We start from the raw sequence: 21,290 nt of genomic DNA on the forward strand, positions 1-21,290 counted from the left end.
CACTACCCTTCCACGTAATTATCTTAAACCAAAACACAGATCCTTCTGTGCCTCCAGCAAGTTTTCCAAATCCAGAAACGTGAGTCGAGAACCTGTTCTGTGCCTCCTTGGGGGCGGGGATCCTCCAGACAGTCCAGCAGCCGGGGCCACCATACAAGTGAGGACTCCACACCGCCAGAAGGTGAGCTCACAACCGGACAGGAAGGAGGAAGGTGAGAGAGGGAGGGAGAGGCCACGGCTGCCACAGGGAACAAAGCAGGCCAAGAGAAGAACTGCAGCCCAAGGCACAGAAGGTGGGGCTGCAGAACCTCGGGCCTGGCTTCAACCAAAGGGCCTTCGTGCGCGTGGGCGCTAAAGGACGGCCTGCGCCCTGGAGGCCCTGGGCAGGCCCTGCTGTGGCGGAGAATAGGGCTCCAAACCCCTCAAGTAGTTTATCCGCAGGAGGAGGTGGAGGCGCTGGGGGCGCATCTAGTAAGCAGTGGGAGAACAGCCCCCGCTCAGGACAGCAGACAACTGGGCTAAGGGCCTGGAAATCCAGGGTAACCAGGGTATTTGAGTAAAGTAAATGGGCTTAAGAACATTTCCGCGTTTTATTTTATATTATAAAAATATTTGCAGAATCAAATTCATCATAAACTTATCAGATATGACACTAAAAACTGTTAAATCAAACCCTCAGAAAGTTATTATAAATTGCTTCAAGTTGTCAAATCCATTTGAGGCGTCACACGTAACTTCAGGAAAAGGTCCTCCCCAACTTGAGAGGCTGGAGTGGGGCAAGAGAGAGGCTGCACTAACCCACATTGAGCAGCAAGGACGCTAAGCTCTACCTAATTTTAGTATAAAATATGCTTACTTTTCTTCCAAGATTATTTTTAGTATTTTACATAATTATAATTCTCGTTTAAGAAAATTGTTATTTCAAGTCAGAATATACCATGTAAGAATGGACCAGTACCCCTCCACCATGTTGCTCGTAACCTAAGTCCTGGGTTTAGAGGACGGCCATTTATGAACTTGAACGTCAAGAGAGGACAGTGCAGTTCAAGTCCACCAGCCTCTGTCAGGTCCCAGAGCAGGTGTGTGTCTCGAGGAGCAACCTAGACAAATACACAAACGTGCAGAAGGCAAGAAGCTGACGACGGCACCCGGACCTCTGGCTCCCACCCCAACACGCCCCAGAGGCTGCAACTCAGGGGACACGACAACGCTGCCAGTCTGGACAGGGTCCTGGCTTTCCAACACAGAACCTCTAACATAATGTCCCTGCCGGCAGAAGGGTATTCCAGATACCTGTTACTTTGATTAGAGAGGGCCATGGGAAGAAGCCAGTATAGCAGCTGTTTGTAAGAGCAAATGAGGGAGTTCCCGGTGGTCTAGTGGTTAGGATTCCGTACTTTCGCTGCCGTGACCCCAGGTTCAATCCCTGGTTGGGGAACTGAGATCCCGCAAGCCACGCAGCATGGCCAAAAAAAAGAAAAGAGCAAATGACTGGGAAATGTCCATTAATAAGGGGATGATGAAATAAACTAGGATACATGTACCTTATGTAATGCAGTGAGGCCGTTAGAAAACATAAAAGATCTATATATACTGTCACAGAAAGACCTCCAAGATATACTGTTAAATGAAAAAAGAAATACCCTATTATCATCCTATCATATTTTTAAATATATATATATATATATATATATATATATATATATATATATATATATATAACATAAAAGCACAGGGTTCAACCCGTGGTCGGGGGAACTAAGATCCAGCAAGCTGTGCAGCAATGCCCAAAACAAATAAATAAATTAAATATTCAATAATAAATAAAAGCACATATTACCAACACAGATGTGTAAGAGCACAGAAAACACCTCCAAACCGGTAACAGTAGTTACCTCTGGAGCTGAAAGGAGGTAGGAACATGGGTACTTTCACTTTGAGCTGGACAGTGCTCAGTTAAACAGAAACTGCAGCAGTGTTCACAGCGGGGGAGGGGGGATATAGGGAGGGAGGAGGCGGGGACCAACAGTTCTGTGCTGAGTTCAGACCTGAATGTTGACAAGTGCCTGTCTGCCTCTGAGGGGCTTTCCTGAGGCGCTGGGCACCCACCCCACGACTCCGTGCGCGTGCTCCACCAGCTCCTGTGCTCTCCTGCCCTCGGCTGGGATCCCAACCATCATCTGTAACAGGTTCCTACAGACAGATGCACCCAGGGCCCAGCAGAAAGATTCGAATGTCTGATGGAGACACGGGACACCAGCACTGCCCCGAGGCAGCGCAACCTCATCACATGCCATTGTTAAAGGTTACTTTATTTATTTTTAAAATAAATTTATTTATTTTATTTTTGGCAGCGCTGGGTCTTCATTGCTGCACGCAGGCTTTCTCTACCTGCGGTGAGCAGGGGCTACTCTTCGTTGCGGTACGCGAGCTTCTCGTTGCAGTTTGGCTTCTCTTGTTGCGGAGCACGAGCTCTAGGCACGCGGGCTTCAGTAGTTGTGGCTCGTAGGCTCTAGAGTACAGGCTCAGTAGTTGTGGCTCGCGGGCTCTAGAGTGCAGGCTCAGTAGTTGTGGTGCATGGGCTTAGCCGCTCCGCGGCATGTGGGATCTTCCCAGACCAGGACTTGAACCCGTGTGCCCTGCAATGGCAGGTGGATTCTCAACCACTGCGCCACCAGGGAAGCTCCTTTATTAATTTTTCTATAAAGCTGGGGTGGGGTACAAAATTTAAACTCAGGTGTCTTATCCAGGATTAGAGAGAATTAAGTGACCAAACTAGGATATAAAAGAAGATAATATAGACAAAGACCCCAAATATAAAGTATAGACCTAATCTTTAAGGGTATAAGATTTTGGTTTAGTTCTCTCATCAATTACGCATTGTTCTTTTTAAGATGTCTGGTATTTAGATGCACTTTTATTTATTTGTTTGTTTTGGCTGCACCAGGAGGCTTACAGCATCTTAGTTCCCCAACCAGGGACTGAGTCCTACCACCGGACTGCCAGGGAATTCTCAAGATGCACTTCTAATTAAAAGGCTGGAAAAAATCTACCTCAGCTGAAAGCTGGATGGACACCAGGCAGCAACAAGCCGTGGAGTGGGCAGCGCGCCACCAGCGCTGAATCTGGCTACACGGTCAAAGGTGCAGCGGTAACTGGGAGAGGCATGTGGGCAAAGCAGGTCACACCCAGTGACCATTCTAAGTCTCTGTCCAGAGCCCTACTGTCCAGAGCACTGCCCCGAGCACCTACCCCCACGCCGCCCCTCTGAAGTCCCAGCCGCAAACCTCACCAACCATCACTGATGACCTTTCACCACGACGGCTCTCCTGCCTCGCAGGGACCCCAACTCACACTGTTGTCACAGCTGCCCCCAGCCGTGTCCCCTGCCCTGCTGGCCTTCTGTCCCAGGGCCTGGCAATACTCTCACCTGGATAAGCTCAACTGCCCTCCCGGTACGGCTCCAGACACTGCCAGCCCCCGGAGGGACTCCTACCAGTGAGGTCAACGCCCTCCCTGCCTCCCAGCCCAGCAGGTCCCGACTGCCTGGCAACATGTGTGACGGTAACCTGCCCCAGACTCTCTCCTCTCCCCTCCTCTACCTTGGGTTCTCAACACCTGGTATTCTGACTAGTTGTTTTAAAAGTACCGTTATCTTTTAGAGATTTGCTTCAAAACAACCCACTGGGGAGGGGAGACCAAGTACTGGTAACTGATGAAATTAAGTGAGAGGCGAAGGGGCTTAATCATCACTATTCTCCAGACTTCCACACTGTTTGGCACTTTCCACAATAGAACAACATCTTAAAGAAATGGCATGACCAGGATATTGCAGGATCCTTTACGTGTTTACTCAAAGTGCTGAGGCTGCAGGCCAGCAGTGCTGGACATGGAGTGGTCAGCCAGAGGCCACCCAGGTGGTAATGAGACAGACGGTCAGAGCTGGGAGTTTAGCAGGCAGAGGGGTGGGGTCTGGAAGGACAAGGATATGAGGAGGACAATTTCGGGCCAGGCCACGTGACCAAGGGCTGTGAGGAAAGGCTGCAGGGAAACCCAGCCTCCAGGGACCATGAGTTTCTGCTGGAGCTGGACGGTAAACAGAGGCTTCACTGAAGGGTGGGGACGTAGAGACACACAGGCAGGAGAGGGAAGGGCAGGCAAGGACAGAGCCGGCTTCGGTACAGCCACGTGAGGCAGGTCCACAGCTGGGTGTGCCCCCTCCAGACTGGGTGTCAAGTGGCTGGGACCCTCGGCAAGAGTTCTGCTCCCCGGGCTGCGGTGTGGGCCCTTGGCCCCCAGGGCACCCTCAGGCTCCCATCGTGACGTGCTGACGCGGCCAGACCAGAACTGCCGCCCACATGGCTCCTGAGCCGGAGTCTCACACACCCTCCCGCTAACCAGGGGTCCTCCTCCTGGGCCCCTGCCAAACCATGACTGTCACCCTTGCCTCCTCCTTCATTCCCTTCCTCCAGTCAAGTACAAGGCCCTCAGTGTTCCCTCCCGAACCCCTCCCTCCCCACGCCCCGCCCAGCCCTGCCGCAGTCTGGGTCCCCACGGAGTCTCTCCTGAACTCCTGCCAGTCTCTGAACAGCACCGCCCCACTCTCCATATCTGCATACCCCTGCTTCCACCCACCCCTCCTGGCTGAAACCCTTCGCTGCCCTCCCCTCACCCACAAACACAGGCCCACCTCCCAGCACAGCTCAGTGCTCCTGCCTTTCCCACTTAGTTCTCATCCACTTCCGATCCATCCGCAGGCCTCACTGAACAAGGGTTGGGTTCTCTGTAGAGAACCCAGACATAGGCAACTTTTAAAAACTGTATTTAAAATGGGTTAAAATAAATAAATATAAAAACAAAATAAAATGGGTTATAAAAGCTAAAAATAAATTACCAGGAATTACTATTTTTTATGCTCCACACTACAGAATACGGAGCAATTTTACTTGAGTTGGCCCACTCGTTTTGTTCTAAACTACAGGACTTTTAACAAAAACAAAGTGTGTTACTACAGGAAGTGTGACATGATCTAAAATTGTGACTTAAAACTCAATCATTAAATATGAGATTTGACTAATGCTGTTAAGAAGTAGTTTTCTTAAAATACCTTCCAATTTTCTTTAAGTTTCAATTACATTTTTACCCTTTAGAAAACAAGCCACTGATAAAACTGACACTAGCATTTTCCTTATGTGCTTTAAACATCTTGCCAGGATGCAAAGGTTTTTCTATCTGCCAATCAAATCTTCACCAATCCAGGAATGTTTTCCCTTTGGCAATAGCCCATAATTTTATAATACTTAAGTTTCGTCTCAATCATCCTTTCTATCAATACTTGGTAAACTAGAAAGGCAAAGAGCAAGTCAACAGCTTCTAAGACTCCAACTTCAAGGTTCAGCATCAAATCAGAATACAAATAAAAACAGAAAACTTAGTGCATTTGACAGAAGTTGTAGTCTCGAAACCATGGGCTTCATCACAATTCTATTTATGATGGCTCCTCTCAAAGGCAAGTCACTTTCCAGGTTAGTTCTCTTAATTTTAAAATACTCAGCCATTAATATAAATCACAAAACTCCACCATAACCACACAGCTGTGTTCTCAAGACCACAGCCACCCGGGTGGAGGCTAAAACAGTCATTCATTTGCAATGACTAATCACTGAGTCATCAGAAACTTTCGGTTTTCAGAACCACCTCATAATTCCCATGTCAGTTTAGCAGTTTTATAAAGCCAGAGCATAACATAAAGTTCATAGATATTTTCACTTTCAACACAGAGCAGTTGGGTGCAAGTACCATAAAGCCCCCATTAACCCAACAGCATTCAAGAAGAGCACAGGCAAGACAACACAACATGCATGTGAGCAGCTCACCTGAGTGCATACGTGTAGCCAGTGTTCTCGGGCACACACTGGGGAGGAGTGTACGTGTGGAGCCGAGAAAAGTCCATGTTCACGGTCTCAAAGCATACTGCAGAAGGCGGGAAAAGCAATGCGGGCTGTTAAAGGCCGGAACACAAAGAGGAGCCCTGTCTGTGGTGGCCCAATGCAGACTGACTAGAGTCATCATCAACACTTTGATTAAACAAGGCCAGTAAAGCAGGGTTGGTTTGGTTTGGTTTGGTTGTTGTTGTTTTTGCGGTACACGGGCCTCTCACTGTTGTGGCCTCTCCCGTTGCGGAGCACAGGCTCCGGATGCGCAGGCTCAGTGGCCATGGCTCACGGGCCCAGCCGCTCCGCGGCACGTGGGATCCTCCCGGACCGGGGCACGAACCCGCGTCCTCTGCATCGGCAGGCGGACTCTCCACCACTGCGCCGCCAGGGAAGCCCTGGTTTGTTTGTTTTTTTTTAAGCAAAGGAGACAAGTTTTCTCATGGTTGCAAGTCCAGAACACAGTGTCATACTTAGTTCCCTAGGATTATAAATCTACAAAAGCAACAAGGGGAAATCCTAGATCAACTGACTTAAAATGATGAAAAGAATACAGAAAGTAACTCAGAATCCTTTCCAAATGTACTTTTAAATTCCTGAAGGTGTCAAAATGTTCTCATTCTTCTGGAATACATTTTCATTGTTATTAAAACAGAACTGATTCTTGTTCCGTGGTCAAGAAGCACTCCCATACTTTCCTAGGCAGCAAAATTTTTACAAGCAACTCAGAATCAGAAAACTGCAGGGTGAATAAGAGATAAGCTTAAGGCACTGTTAATACTTTTATTTTTCCCCAAAGGAAAACACAGATTACTTTTTTTTTTTTGCAGTACGTGGGCCTCTCACTGTTGTGGCCTCTCCTGTTGCAGAGCGCAGGCTCCGGACGCACAGGCTCAGCGGCCATGGCTCACGGGCCCAGCCGCTCCATGGCATGTAGGATCTTCCCAGACCGGGGCACGAACCCGCGTCCTCTGCATTGGCAGGAGGACTTTCAACCACTGCGCCACCAGGGAAGCCCCAGATTACTTTTAAATTAAAAAGTTTTGAGCATATTGTTTTTCATGTTGTCATCTAGGTTTCTTTGGAATGACTCAAACTTTCCTCTGGCTAAAAATATACACACACAGACTTCAAAAAACCCCACACCCTCGTAGGAGTAAAGTGAATCATAATCTGCTACTGAAAGATCAAGGAAGATAAACCTGGATAAAAAATATTCAGGTATAAATGACTGACTTCTATAAACTAAGCCAAAAGGACTTAAATTCGAATACTGCATGTTCTTTTAAACAGTCCAAATAGTCTTTTAAAAATTAAGCACCCATAGAAATAAGGAACATTGTTTATATGTAAGAACTTTACTGTGCCTACTAATTTCGACAACGCTCAGTTCCTCTCAGGGACCTGGCCCGCCAGCCCAGGTAGAACTCACACTCAACAAGTACAATTCATTCTATTAATAGACACGTAAACCTCTTGCTGCAAATAAACTTACCTTTGAGTACTGGGTCCATGTATTTGTTCAGTACCTGTTCACTTGCCTCGAGCTCCCCTCTGTCTCCTCCACCAGCACTGGAGCCCAGGTTCAAGGGCACAGAGACTGAGGAACAGCACACTAGGGGCAGCCTCATGGCTCAGGTCTCCTCCCAGCTCCCCCACAGAACACAGCCACACCCAGCAGCAGTGTAATAGTGGCTTCTGACTGCGCGGCGGTTAGTAATGACTTACTAAGCAACCATAACAATACTAATACCCCATAACTGCTCTCATCCTCTAGAGAAGATAACTGATTTTTACTTCCTAACTTTACTCCCAAAGTGATCTTTCACTTTCATGTTTTACTACACCCACAATACCAACCCCAGGTTAAAGCAGTTCTAACTGCTGATAATTTCTACCAACTTCTCTACAACTCGTATTCAGGAATTCAAGACGGGGGCTTCCCTGGTGGTGCAGTGGTTAAGAATCTGTCTGCCAACGCAGGGGACACGGGTTCGAGCCCTGGTCCGGGAAGATCCCACATGCTGCAGAGCAACTAAGCCCGTGCGCCACAACTACTGAGCCTGCCCTCTAGAGCCCACGAGCCACAACTACTGAAGCCCGCGCACCTAGAGCCCGTGCTCCGCAACAGGAGAAGCCACCGCAATGAGAAGCCTGCGCACCACAACAAAGAGTAGCTCCCACTCGCCGCACCTAGAGGAAGCCCGTGCACGGCAATGAAGACCCAACGCAGCCAAAAACAAACAAACAAACAAACAAACTTATTTTTTAAAAAAAGAATTCAAGACGTCCTTAGTGAACTGAGTATTTGGACCGGTTTACAGAAACTGGTTGACAGTGTTATAAACAAGTGAATGGCAGGTGCCCGAAAGCAGCCTTTAAATTAAACATCATGACTAAGACATGATGCCACCAGAGCGTCCGGCTGAGAACAGGGACTGGGACTCCTGCTGATGTGCGCTCTGGTCCCAGCTCTGCGCATGAGCTGACTGCCCTGAGGGCAGCTCCTCGCACACAGGAAGCTCTGTCTGTGAAGCAGGGCAGCAGCAGCGCTACTGGCATGGCCGCTGAAGGGATCCAAGGAGGTCCAGCCCAAGACTCAGCACAGAATGAGCAGTTAGAGCCCGGTGAGGAGGACATATGCAAGAACTAGCAGCCTTTTAATTTTATTTGCATGTATGTATGTATGTATTTATTGGCTCTGTTGGGTCTTCCTTGCCGTGGGCAGGCTTTCTCTCGTTGTGGTGAGCAGGGGCTACTCTTTGTTGAAGTGCACGGGCTTCTCACTGCGTGGCTTCTCTTGTTGCGGAGCACGGGTTCTAGGCGTTCGGGCTCAGTAGTTGTGGCTCACGGGCTCTAGAGCACAGGCTCAGCAGTTGTGGCACACGGGCTTAGTTGCTCCACGGCACATGGGATCTTCCTGGACCAGGGCTTGAACCCGTGTCCCCTGCATTGGCAGGCAGATTCTTAACCACTATACCACCAGGGAAGTCCCATGCAATTTATTTTTTTAATGCTTTCTTTTTTTGGGACATCTTTACCTCATACTTTTTTTTAAACTTATTTTTGGCTGCATTGGGTCTCTGTCGCTGCGCATGGGCTTTCTCTAGTTGTGGTAAGTGATGGCTACTCTTCGTTGCAGTGTGCATGCTTCTCATTGCAGCGGCTTCTCTTGTTGAGAAGCACGGGCTCTAGCATGCAGGCTTCAGTAGTTGTGACACGCGGGCTCAGTAGTTGTGGCTCACAGGCTTAGTTGCTCCACGGCATGTGGGATCTTCCCAAACCAGGGCTCAAACCCGTGTCCCCTGCATTGGCAGGCGGATTCTTAACCACTGCACCATGAGGGAAGTCCTAATGCTTTCTAATTTTTTTAAATTGAAGTATAGTTGATTTACAAGATTTCAGGTGTACGGCAAAGTGATTCAGTTATATATACATACGTACAAACATATATATACACGTGTATATATATTCTTTTTCATTCTTTTCCATTATAGGTTATTACAAGATACTGATTATATTGATAGTTCCCTGTGCTATACAAAGGTCCCTGTTGTTTATCTATTACAGCCTTTTTACTTTTAAAAGTTACATCAATCTGTTCTCAGGTTTTCACCTACCTAAAAGAGAGGTTAATTTCTAATGCATAACAAACGCTGTTTTCAAAAGCTGTCAGAGGCACAGTGGACCACACTGTTCAAGCTGGTTCTTCCAATCAATGAGACAGATAAAGCTGTGCGACACCACCGTAGTTGGGTTTAATGTAGGCCTTATACCACAATTTTAAAAGAAATTTAATTTCTTGTCTCTGAAATAAAATTCTATCAAAGAACCAAATGCAGCTACTGGTCATCACAAGCCTACCACAAGCAAGATAGGATTACAGCAGAGTGACCACGTAAAAGTCCTGCGGTTGACAACACAGAGCCATGAGCTGAGTGGCAGGCACAGTGGTAGACTTTTGGCTAAATGTTTTATGAGGGGAGCTTCAAACGTAATAAAATGCCCAAAGATAACACCATCAAGAGAGCACCAGTGTGGACACACACAAGTCTAGGAAGAGCAGGCCACGCGGCTCTGGAGGAAAGGCAGACAGGAGACAGGGCAGGGAGGCCGTGGCCCGTCACAGGCAGAGCTCAGTGGCTACGGCAGTGGAAGGAAAGGGAGCACGCAACTGGATGTCCCTACTTGTTCTTACTCATTCTGATTTTGCTCCTGTAACCATGTGAATTTTATGTTCCGTTCTCCGGTGAAACCCATGTCCGTATAGAACTATACACCTGCACGCAGAATCCTGCCCCTGCTTAATCAGACCCATGGCCCAGGTACATGTTCTGGCCAGTACTTCCTCCACAGCCCAAACGACCACCTCTTCAAGCAGACCCTCCAAAAGCAGCGGCAGAAGCCACACCAAGCTTGACTCAGTAATGAGTTAGGGAGTGATGGCCAGCGCTCTCTCCTGCGTTTACCGTGGACCGCGTTACAGAGTGTGATCATGTATCTTATTAGAATGTATTTTGCTGCTTCTTTCCATACCCGGCTTGTCCTCCATCAACCCTGCTGCCTCATTCTTTCTCACTGGACAGATCATGACATGGATTCAGAACACTTTAAAATTAATCTTTAGTTCCTTTCATAAATTGTGAGCATTAGATAAAATTATAGAATAAAATAAAGTAAAAAAGAGAATTAAATGAAATAATGTCTTTAAAGCAGTGCCTGACACATGACAAACACTCAAAAAGTTAGCTTTAATTAGGTTGTGGAATAAACTTATATAGCCTGTTTTAAATTTTTTTTTAAAAAGGATTTTTTTTTCCTTCTGAGTTGACAATCCCTGAGATGGAAGCCTCACTCACCCCCAGCCTAAATAAACGACGGAGTCCAGCGGCAGCTCAGAGGGCTCCTGGGGCCCGCAGGCTACAACACCAGCTCTGGTCTCTCTCAGCTCATCAGGACCCCCAGCAGCAAAAGTGCAACTGCGATACCAGTTCTCCCGCCAACAGCGCTTGGCATGTTCACAGCGCCGCTCCCAGTCTCCCCTTACATCACCGCTACTTCAAGCCCACGTGTAACATTAGAGCCTTCCTACTTGCAGCATGGCCTAAAGGCGGCCTCAGCCTGTGACTCAAGGGAGATCTGATTTGCATTTATAATCTGAGCAGTATTGAAAGAGCAAGTGAAAAAATGGATTGAAAACGTTTTCAACGGCATCAGAAAGTCTTGGAATGAATACAAAGTCAACATTCTGTAAACATGATTGTTTACAGAGGTGCCCTGTGCAGCAGGCTTCACTGTCCTCATTTCTCTAGACTGTTCCTGGCCACTCCCTTCTCCCGAAAGTATTACAACTGGGAGGACCTCCTCACAGGCCACACGCCCCGCGAGTGTCCCGGACATGGGAGGGAGACTGCACAGCGGAGCCGGAGCCGCGGCTCACACCAGGCACCCCCCCCCCCGCCCCGCTTTTCCAGGCCCAGCGGATTAACATGGGGGGAGGGAGAGGGCGCTCAGGGGAGCCTCCCCATGTCCCCGGAACACAGAGCCAGAGCTCTGTAACAGCTTTCGATTTGCAGCTGCCAGTCCCAAGAGGGAAGAGGGCTCACCTCAGGAGATGGTGGGCCCAGAGCGCCATCTTCCAGTGGAAAAGGAAGCGCTATCGTCATAAATCACCCCGGTGTCTCCCTCCTATCTTGCTTTCACTAGTGGCTAAGCACACGTAAGCCGGCAAGCACAGCCAAAAGAAGAGGTTCTCTGTCTAGGGAGCAAACTTTGGTTTCAAACCTAAGAAATTAAATAAGTATCTTTACAAACATGAAGATCCTAGCAGGGTTTTTAAATCTGAGTTAAGATGCTTCATAAGTTACATTTGGTTTCTCCTTTAATACCCTTTACCTTGCCTAGTATACACTGTATGTAACATTTGCATCATATGGTAGAAATGAAATAATGAAGCGCAATTTTTGTTCTTGAATGCTTTGGTCAAAAATGGATTTTAGTTCAACCACCACATATAATTTGAATCTCTACAATTTAGAACATCTGTACTAATCTAGAAAACATGTCTGAAAAATATCAAAAATTACAAGTCACACAAGGTTGAAAACAGAGCTTGCAGCAAATGGCAAAACCAAAGAAAGAAAATAAAACTGTTAACGGTCCTGAAATAAACTAGCACAAAATATTTTCTTAGGAAATGCTATCAGTTCTAAAATAAAACTAGAAAAAGACAAACTTTAAAAATGGTGAGCAGGATTTCTTCTCATCATTATAAACCACAAGTATCGTCACCTAGTAATTATTTTTTATTAAACTATGTATAAGGCAACCAGAATTTGCTCTGAAAGCACTGTCTTTATAAAGACAAGCACGTTACAAATCAAGCTTTCTATGAACTGATGGGGTCGCTGACCAAGTAGGCTGAGACTAGCAGCGAGCCCGGCTGACACGGGCTAACACGGCTTCCCTGGCAGAAACCCTCAAGAGAACCTGCACAGAGCAACCTTGTTGGCCCCATCCAAATCCACCATCAGCACTGCAGCCCATCCACAGACAGCACAGCAGTCCAAGGGGACGGCTCCAGGCAGCACCCTCCTCCCCACTCTGGGCGCAGCTCCAGACACTGCCATATGCCACAGGGCCGTCTCCGAGGGCCCCCTGAGCTGACAGCACAGGCCCACGGGGGCCCCTCAGGGCCTTGCACCTGCAAACGCAGTCCAGCTCCACCCCCACACCCCCACCCCCGCCAACTCTTCATCACCCAGAGCTTGGTTTTCAATGCACACCTGCACAATCAGGTGTTCCATTGTTACATGCCTTGTAGAGAAGAATTTTTAAACTAAAATTCAGAGGTGCCCTTTAAAATTTAGTATCAATACTAAATCTTTTTTTTTTTGGCTTTGCTATGTGGCATGCGGGATCTTAGTTCTCTGACCAGGGACTGAACTCATGCTCCCCTCAGTGGAAGCACGGAGTCTTAACCACTGGACCACCAGGGAAGCCCAGAGTACTAAACCTTAACATAATTACTCTGCTCAGACTTAATCGATTGTTAAAACTGCATAACGGAGAGACTAAAAAAATTAAGTTATTTTTCCTACAGATTAAAAAAAAATCATAAAATGGGTTAGAAATGATTGTTTTCCAAATATCATGTTCAGTGTAATTACTTCCACAACATAACAAACAGGAATAAACCTCACATACCTGTTTTCATTTTAAGGAAGCAAAACATTGTTAGTTTATGAAAAACTGTAATTTATACTAAGTGAGAGTCCTTAAAAATGAACTCGTTATTTAAAACTACAAATGACTATAACCTAAAAATGTTTGAAAGACCTTTACAGAATGCTATACATGTTATATATATACTTGAATATATTTTTAAAACTTCAGGAAAAATACTACACTAAGCTTAATGGTAAAATTACAGAGAATGGGACTTCTACTTTTCACTTACCCCCTCAGGTACTATTCAACGTTTTTTAAAAAGAGTAGGTTTTGCTAACTGGGAAAAGAATTTGAAAAAGAGTAGATACATGCATATGAATAACTGAATCACTTTGCTGTACACCTGAAACTAACACAACACTGTTAATCAACTATACTCCAATATAAAATAAAAAGTTTTTTAAAAAGAGTAGGTTTTGGTCTTATAATTTAAACAATTAACCCAGTAACTATTATTTTAAAAAATGGCCTTCATTGTGAAGCGGTGTAGGGCAGCCAGACCTGCAGGGTTCTTACTCAGCTGTAAGAACCCTTGGTACCATTACTCACTCTATGTGGCTCCAGACTCTCAGTGTTGCTGCAGGATTCAACCGGTTACCACACCTAACCCGCTCAGTGCTTCCTGGCACAAGGGTGAAAACACTCAACAGAAGTTAGTTATTTTCTGCAGCAACTATGTACTGACAGTTTCTAGCCAAGATCCAATGTTTCTTTCCTTTTTTTGGAAATGAAACAGGAAAAGATGCAGGCTAGATAGGTTTGTTTCCCTAATAGCTGAGTTTTAGGGAAAATAATTCCTTCTACGTGAAGATGCATTATCACACACTGACATCTCCCAAAGATATGTGCTCCTGATCTTTTAAATAAAAGCTGCATTTCCTCTTACAGTGAGATTTGTTTCAGTGTTTCAGCAAAAGCCAATTTACTTTATGCATGTTACTGTAAAGGGTCTTTCTTCTTAGAATAAAGAAAACATGAACCACACAGTTTTATGTATTGCTTCAAACCCAGAGTGCTCTGAAGTTTCTTACAACTGGTAGTTAGAAGAGCTATGCACGGCTCTTCCACTGCAAAGAGCTCAGCGACAGTGAATGACAGCGAGAGCCTTCTGGAAGCAATGCTGGGTGGCAGTTCTGGGACCCCCTAACCTGACTGCTCCTCTCAACACTGCAAGTGGTCAACTCTCCAGGGCCACTCTGACGGGTGAAGGCCAGCCCTATATCTCAACCTATTGGAGGTTTGTCTTTTTCTCACTGTTTTATAGGACATCAACCGTACTTATGTCACACACGCCTGGGATGGCCCCCGTCTGTTACTGAACAAACTTATGGTGACTTGGGCTGCACAGTCAGTCCTTCCCTGTCCTGCTTAGAAAGGCCTTCCTAGGGACTTCCCTGGTGGCCCAGTGGTTAAGAATCCACCTGCCAATGCAGGGGACTCAATCCCTGGTCGGGGACGATCCCACATGCCTCAGAGCAACAAAGCACATGCACCACAACTACTGAGCCTGCGCTCTAGAGCCCGCGTGCCACAACTACTGAAGCCCACGCGCCTAGAGCCCGTGCTCCGCAACAAGAGAAGCCACCACAATGAGAAGCCCACGCACCGCAACGAAGAGTAGCCCCCACTCACTGAAACTAGAGAAAGCCTGTGTACAGCAATGAAGACCTAATGCAGCCAAAAATAAATATAAAAATAAAATAAATTTTAAAAAATAATAAATTCCCTTGATAATATGTGGATTTAAAGTGTCTGTCAAAAAAAAATCAAAACAATGCAAAATTTTTTAAAAAAAGAAAAAGGCCTTCCTAATCCAAGAACACATGAACAGTGTGTCATGGATTCTACTACTCTTACTGATTTGACTTTCACATTTCCCTCCATTTTTAATTCATCGAATCCATTTGTAATTTCTTTGTATACACTGAGGTAGGCATCTGATTTTACTTCTCGTGGAGCATTTCTGCAAGTCACCCACAAGTAACTAAATTCAATGCGTCCAACTGCTCCCCCCTCTTCAGAACAGCAGAGCCCTCCCTCCAGCTGGTCCCCGGCTGCACCACCTCTGGCTGGCTTCCTGTGAGGAAGCGCCCTTAATTTCCCTGTCTCCAGTCTTGCCTCCTCAAGACAGAAAACTGCCACAACAGACCACCTAAAAAGAGACCTGACCATCTCCCTGCCTTCAGATCCCACCATGGCTTCCCAGCACCTGCAAGTAAACCCTCTGTCCAAAGCCCCACGTCCCCATCTCCCACCACACATACCACAGCTTCACTGGGAACCTGGCCTCCGGTAACCCTCTCCCCCCACCCCATTTACATACTGTTCCTGTGCTCTCTCCTTGTCTGGGATGCCCTCCTGATTCCTGATTCCCCAATCCCTTGTTCTCTTTCCACCCCAATCACTCCCAGCTAACTTCTGCTCGTCCTTAGGCTGTACCTGAGATAACACCTCCAGGAAGCTCTCCTGGATGCCCCCAACCCAACATATCCAAGTTAGGTGCCAATTTTAGTGCTCCCTGGCATTTACCACTTAACGGAAATTGTAATATTTATTAAAGAGTCTTTCTCTCCAACTAGACCATGAACTCTGAGGGGAGGCGCTAACCCTGACTTGCAGAACCAATGAACGTCTCATAGGTGCCCAGAGAAATGGGAGAACTCATTGCATTGCTATCATGTTGCTTTGCCTTCACCCCAAAATATTCTTGGGTCCCCCTCATCCCTCTGTTGCTCCACATCTGACAAAGTCCTGGAAAAACCATGCCCCAAGTGCTAGATGAATTCGTGATGATCAGTGAGGGTCCCACGTATTTGGCCTCCTTACTCCTTCTAATGAATTTGAAGCACTTCTTATGTTTCCTCATCTAATTAGAACAGTGGCGTCCACTCTGTTTCATTTCCAACTATAACTGGGAACAATTAGAAACAACAATTACAGGATTTTATTTCTACTATAAATGTAAACAGTTAATCCACACCATTTCTGAGATCACCCTTTAATGCTCCGTCCTCCCACATGTGAAGCACCAGGCTAAAAGTGAGCACTCTCCAGTACTAAAAAAAGGTTTGTAGCATAAATAACAAGCAAAGAAACCTTTAAATTGACCTTTTTCATATTCTGCACATGGCTCCCATCTTCCAGTAATGTTAAATAAAGATCACATAAAGCACGTAGAATGACTTAAGACCAAAGCAACTAGGCAAAGCTCCACTTTGTTTTCAAGCCATACACGCCCCTGGGGAGCGCCTCGCGCCCCAGTGGGAATCGCTGATCTGCACTGGGTCACTCACACCGCTGAAGTCTGGCACCTGCAGTTTTATTCCGCACAAACGTCGAAAACCGTCTGTCACATGGTTCTTAGTTCCTCAACTAAAATTCGCAGCCAGTGACCATTCACTGAATGCCCCTGTGCGGCTAAATGAAAAACAAAGCACCCAACTAACAAGTACTTTACAGATCTAATTCAAACTACAAAACTGACTAATGAATCACACAAGTCACTTAACGAAGTAGAGCCAATTACAACGTGTGATTAAATTGCATGTTGTAAACAGCAACATCATGGTCGGTACTTTTCCTCTATCAATCCTAAGTTTATTTTGGCCCAAAGGAAGTAAACAGTTTCAAATGCAGCAGGCCTAGTCTCTTCTAACTGGAAATCCAGTGGGCTAAGCTGTCCAAAATAGCAATGAGTTCCAAATTTAGGAAGAAGAGGAGGAAGAAAATGAAGGTGTTTTCAGTCAACAAAATAATGCTGCAACCTTCCTGCAGGCGGCGCGAGCACAACCACCACCAAAATATTCACAGCAACCCCACCTGTTACCACTGTCCTGCAAACCCCAATCTGGTGCTCAAATGTGGGATGTGCTCAGGACACTTAGCCTCGCTCAGCAGGGGGTCTACGAAATGCCCTGCAATTCCCTGGGCTCTCACCTCACCTTGAAATATTGAGGTAAGGGCAGGTGCTGCAATGCTGAAGGATGGTTTCATCCTATCACCACCTCTAGCAAAAGTGCCTGGCATTTATTGAAAGGCAGAAAAAACAAAAGCAAGAAACTCAAAAACTAGAAAGCAAATGGATGAATAAAAACTGACTTAGGCCAGAAAAAGCTGAGAAGCCTGCAAAGAGGAACTCTTAGAAATAACCCAATTTTCATCACAGAACCCCAAAGGCTTAAGATAGTGACACCTGTGAACATTTGGAAGTAAGGATGTAGAGTGGAATCAAAATACAGGACAAGTCAAATGATGAAAGTCTGTTTAAGAAGCAATTAGGCAAAACCACGTGATCATCTCAACTGGTACAGAAAAAGCACCTGTTAAATTCCAACTCTTTCATGACAAAAACATTCAACAAACTAGAAATAGAAGAGAACTTCCCTCAATCAGGAAAGGGCATTTAATAAAACCCACAGCTAACACCACAGTCAATGGTGAAAAGCTGAAAGCTTTCCCCTAAAATCAGAAAGAAAACAAAGATGTTGCTTTCACCACTGCTATTCAAGATTGTACTGGAATTCTAGCCAGAGCAATTAGGGAAGAAAAAGAAATAGATGGCATCCCAACTGGAAAGGAAGGACTTCCCTGGTGGCACAGTGGTTAAGAATCCGCCTGCCAATGCAGGGGACACGGGTTCGAGCCCTGGTCCGGGAAGATCCCACATGCCGCGGAGCAACTAAGCCGGTGTGCCGCAACTACTGAGCCTCTGCTCTACAGCCCATGAGGCACAACTACTGAGCCCACACGCCTGGAGCCTGTGCTCTGCAACAAGAGAAGCCACCGCAACGAGAAGCCCGTGCACTGTAACAAAGAGTAGCCCCCGCTTGCCACAACTAGAGAAAGCCCACGTGCAGCAACGAAGACCCAACGCAGCCAAAAATAAATAAATAAATATTTTTTAAAAAAGAACATAGAGATTTACCTTCACAACCTTGGATTTGGCAACAGTTTCTTAGATATGACATTAAATGCATGTGCAACAAAAGAGAAAACAGATAAATCTGCCTTCATCAAAATTAAAACTTTTGTGCATCAAAGGACACTATCAACAGAGTGAAGAGACAGCCCAAATAATGAAACAAAGTACACACAAATCATGTATCTGATAAGGGTGTAGTATTAGGAGACATAAAGAACTCTTATAACTCAACGAAAAGACAACCCAATTAAAAAATGGACGATGGACTGGAATGGACATTTCTCCAAAGATATATAAACGGCCAACAAGTACATAAAAAGTTGCTCAACATCATCATCAGTCATTAAGGAAATGTAAATCAAAATCAAAATGAGACACCACCTCACAACCACTAGGATGGCCATAATAAAACGAAATGGAACGCAAGTGCTGGAGAGGATATGAAGAAATCGGGACCCTCTCACACTGTTGGTGGGAATGTAAAATGGTGCAGCTACTGTGGAAAACAGTTTGGTGGTTCCTCTATAAGTTAAACATAGAATTGCCATGTGACCCAGCAATTCCACTCCTAGTTATCAAGATATACCGCAATAATGAAAACAGGTGCTCAAACAAAAACTTGTATACAAATGTTCATAGGAGCATTACTCATAATAGGCAAAAAGTGGAAACAACTCAAATGTCCATTAACATGGGCTTCCCTGGTGGCGCAGTGGTTGAGAATCCGCCTGCCGATGCAGCGGACACGGGTTCGTGTCCCAGTCTGGGAAGATCCCACATACTGCGGAGCGGCTGGGCCCGTGAGCCACGGCCGCTGAGCCTGTGCGTCCGGAGCCTGTGCTCCGCAACGGGAGAGGCCACAACAGTGAGAGGCCCGCGTACCGCAAAAAAAAAAAAAAAAAAAAAAAAAAAAAAGTCCATTAACAGATGAATGGATAAGCAAACTGGGATATATTCATACAATGGAATATTATTCAGCTGTAAAGAAAAATGAAGTTCTGACACACACTACAACATGGATAAACCTTGAAAACATCATGCTAAGTGAAAGAAGTCAACACAAAAGGCCACATACTGTATGAATCCATTTACATAAAAAATCCACAACAGGGACATTCACAGAGACAGAAGAAAGACTAGCTGTTGCCAGAGGCTAGGAGCAGCGGATAATGGGGAGCAACTGCTAATGGGCACAGGGTTTCCATTCAGGCTGATAAAAAAAAAGTTGTGCAACTAGATAGTGGGGATGGTTGCACAGCACTGTGAACATACTTTATGCCAAGGAACAGTACAGCTTAAAACGGTAAATTTTATATTGTGTATTTTTACCACAATTTTTAAAAAAGCAGTTAACTACTCTGCATGGATCCCCTTCCTGCCTCCCCTAAACAAAGACTGAGGGGCGCATAAAGCCAAGGGCTCTCTAGACCAGAGGGTAAGAGGCATAGCTGAGTTCTAGAATGCCTTCCTGTAAAGGGGGATAAGTGGGCACTTCCTTGCTAATTTGTGGAGGCCACAGCCCCACTCTTCTACCTGACTTCTAAAACGAGGAAGGAGGCTGGAAAGCCCGTCTTTGGGAATCTAACAAGTCCAGTAAAAGGACCTAAAGACAATGACACTGAAAGTCCCTCAAGGTAACCCCACCCGTCTTCCTAGCCAACAGTGACAGGACCAGCGCAGGTGCAGAGAACTTCCGAAGGGCTGGGCAGGGTCCCGCTCTCAGCTCTGCGAGTTCAACCAAGATCACCTGACGTTTCAGGACAGGCGGACTCAAGCCAGCGAACACTTATGCCACGGACGGAGACTGCGACGCCACGACATTTAGAAACAACAACATGTTACTAAATTTTAGAGGAAAAACAATAACCACCAAAAACCTCTGGGAAATTTAAAATTTGATGGCCCAAATAAAACGCTCAACACATGAATTAAAAACTGAAGAATCTAGAAAGTCGAACAAGGCAAAGCTAGAAAGTGGGAGAGAAAGATGAAAAAATAGAAAACCGGTCCAAGAGGTCCAGTGCCCCAATACAGTAGCGTTTCCAAAACACACAAAAAAAGATTAAGAAAAAAGAGAAAATTGTCAAACCAAATAAACTGAGAAAATTCCCCAGAACTACCCAACCGTCCCGCGTTTCCAGACTTAAAGGAACTCTGAAGCGTCCAGCGAAATGGACGAAAATAGACCCGAACCGCTCACGTTTCCGAGCTGGGAGGGCGGAGCGAGAGAACGGGTCGTGCACGGAGAACCTGGCACAGGACCCGGCACCGAGCTGGGCCCGCCCGACGTCAGCGGCCTCCGCGGGCAGCGACCGGCACGCGCGACCCCCGGGCATAGCGGCGAGCCCGGGCACGCGAGCCAGGCAGCCGGCGTGGGGTGCGACGTCCCGGGACCGCGCCGCATGCCGGCAGGCGGGGGTCGGCGGGCCGGGGAGGAGGCGCTGTGTGGGGGGAGGGGAGCTGACGGGGGCGCGCCCGGGTTGGGGAGGGGGCGCGGGGGCGCTGAAGAAGGACCGGGCGAGGCAGAGGGCGTCTGGGGGCAGCGAACTGAGGAGGAGCGGGCTGAGGGGGAGGGGACTGAGGCGCCGGGGCGGCGACGCCGGGCTGAGAGGGGGCGCGGGGGCAGCGGGGCTGAAGCGCCGCGGCCGTTGGCGGCCCTAGCGGGGACCGCAGCCCGCCACGAGGGACGCCCGGGCCCCGACCCCACTCCGCCCGTACCCCCGCCCCGACCCCCGGCTGCAGCTCACCTGCCTTGCGCCGCCGCCGCCCCCCCACCAGCAGCCTCCGCCTGAGGCCTCGACTGCACCGCCCAGGCCCCGCAGACCGTGCCTCTGCCAGCCAGTCGCGCGCCGCGCCTGGGAGAAACGCGGATGTCCACCAATCACGGGCGCGCCACTCGAAGCTCCTCGGCTAATGCGGAGGCGGCCTACCTAGGCGCCCAGCCAATCGAGAACTGTTGCCGAGCTGTGGGGCGGGGAAATGGGCGGGGCTCAGAGGAGGTGCGCGTCGCTGAGGGGGCGGGGCGAGAGAGCCGGGAGGAGGGGCGGAGAGGCTCCAGTCTCAGGGAGGGTCTCTGTCCAGAGGAGGACCCCGGTCTGAGGAGGATCCGGGTCTCGGCCGGCAACAGCCAGGCCGTCCCGCGCCGCGGCCACCATCCCTGCAACACCCGTCCCTGTGCTCCGTGGCTGTCCTCGAGCCCCCGCCCC

At 47.4% G+C, this 21,290-nt stretch overlaps 1 protein-coding gene across 23 annotated transcripts in view; it reads right to left on the minus strand.

The window, feature by feature from the left end:
• The window catches only part of SUN1 (Sad1 and UNC84 domain containing 1), a 53,308-nt gene extending 32,292 nt beyond the window's left edge, over positions 1–21,016 (minus strand). For 8 of the 23 annotated variants that reach the window (XM_067012877.1, XM_067012874.1, XM_067012867.1 and 5 more), the window contains exons 1-2: positions 20,285–20,307; positions 5,877–5,973 (exon numbers count right to left, since the gene is read on the minus strand). In XM_067012877.1, coding sequence (XP_066868978.1) covers positions 5,877–5,953 — 77 coding nt within the window. In that variant the 5' untranslated portion in view covers positions 5,954–5,973; positions 20,285–20,307. Of the gene's footprint in view, positions 1–1,544; positions 1,615–5,876; positions 5,974–20,284; positions 20,428–20,831 lie in introns of those variants that run through there. The other 15 variants (XM_067012870.1, XM_067012866.1, XM_067012884.1 and 12 more) reach the window with 13 other exon arrangements.
• Positions 21,017–21,290: the final 274 nt, after the last annotated feature.

This window comes from Kogia breviceps, chromosome 14 (genome assembly GCF_026419965.1).
Source record: "Kogia breviceps isolate mKogBre1 chromosome 14, mKogBre1 haplotype 1, whole genome shotgun sequence".
NCBI classification, from domain to species: domain Eukaryota; kingdom Metazoa; phylum Chordata; class Mammalia; order Artiodactyla; family Physeteridae; genus Kogia; species Kogia breviceps.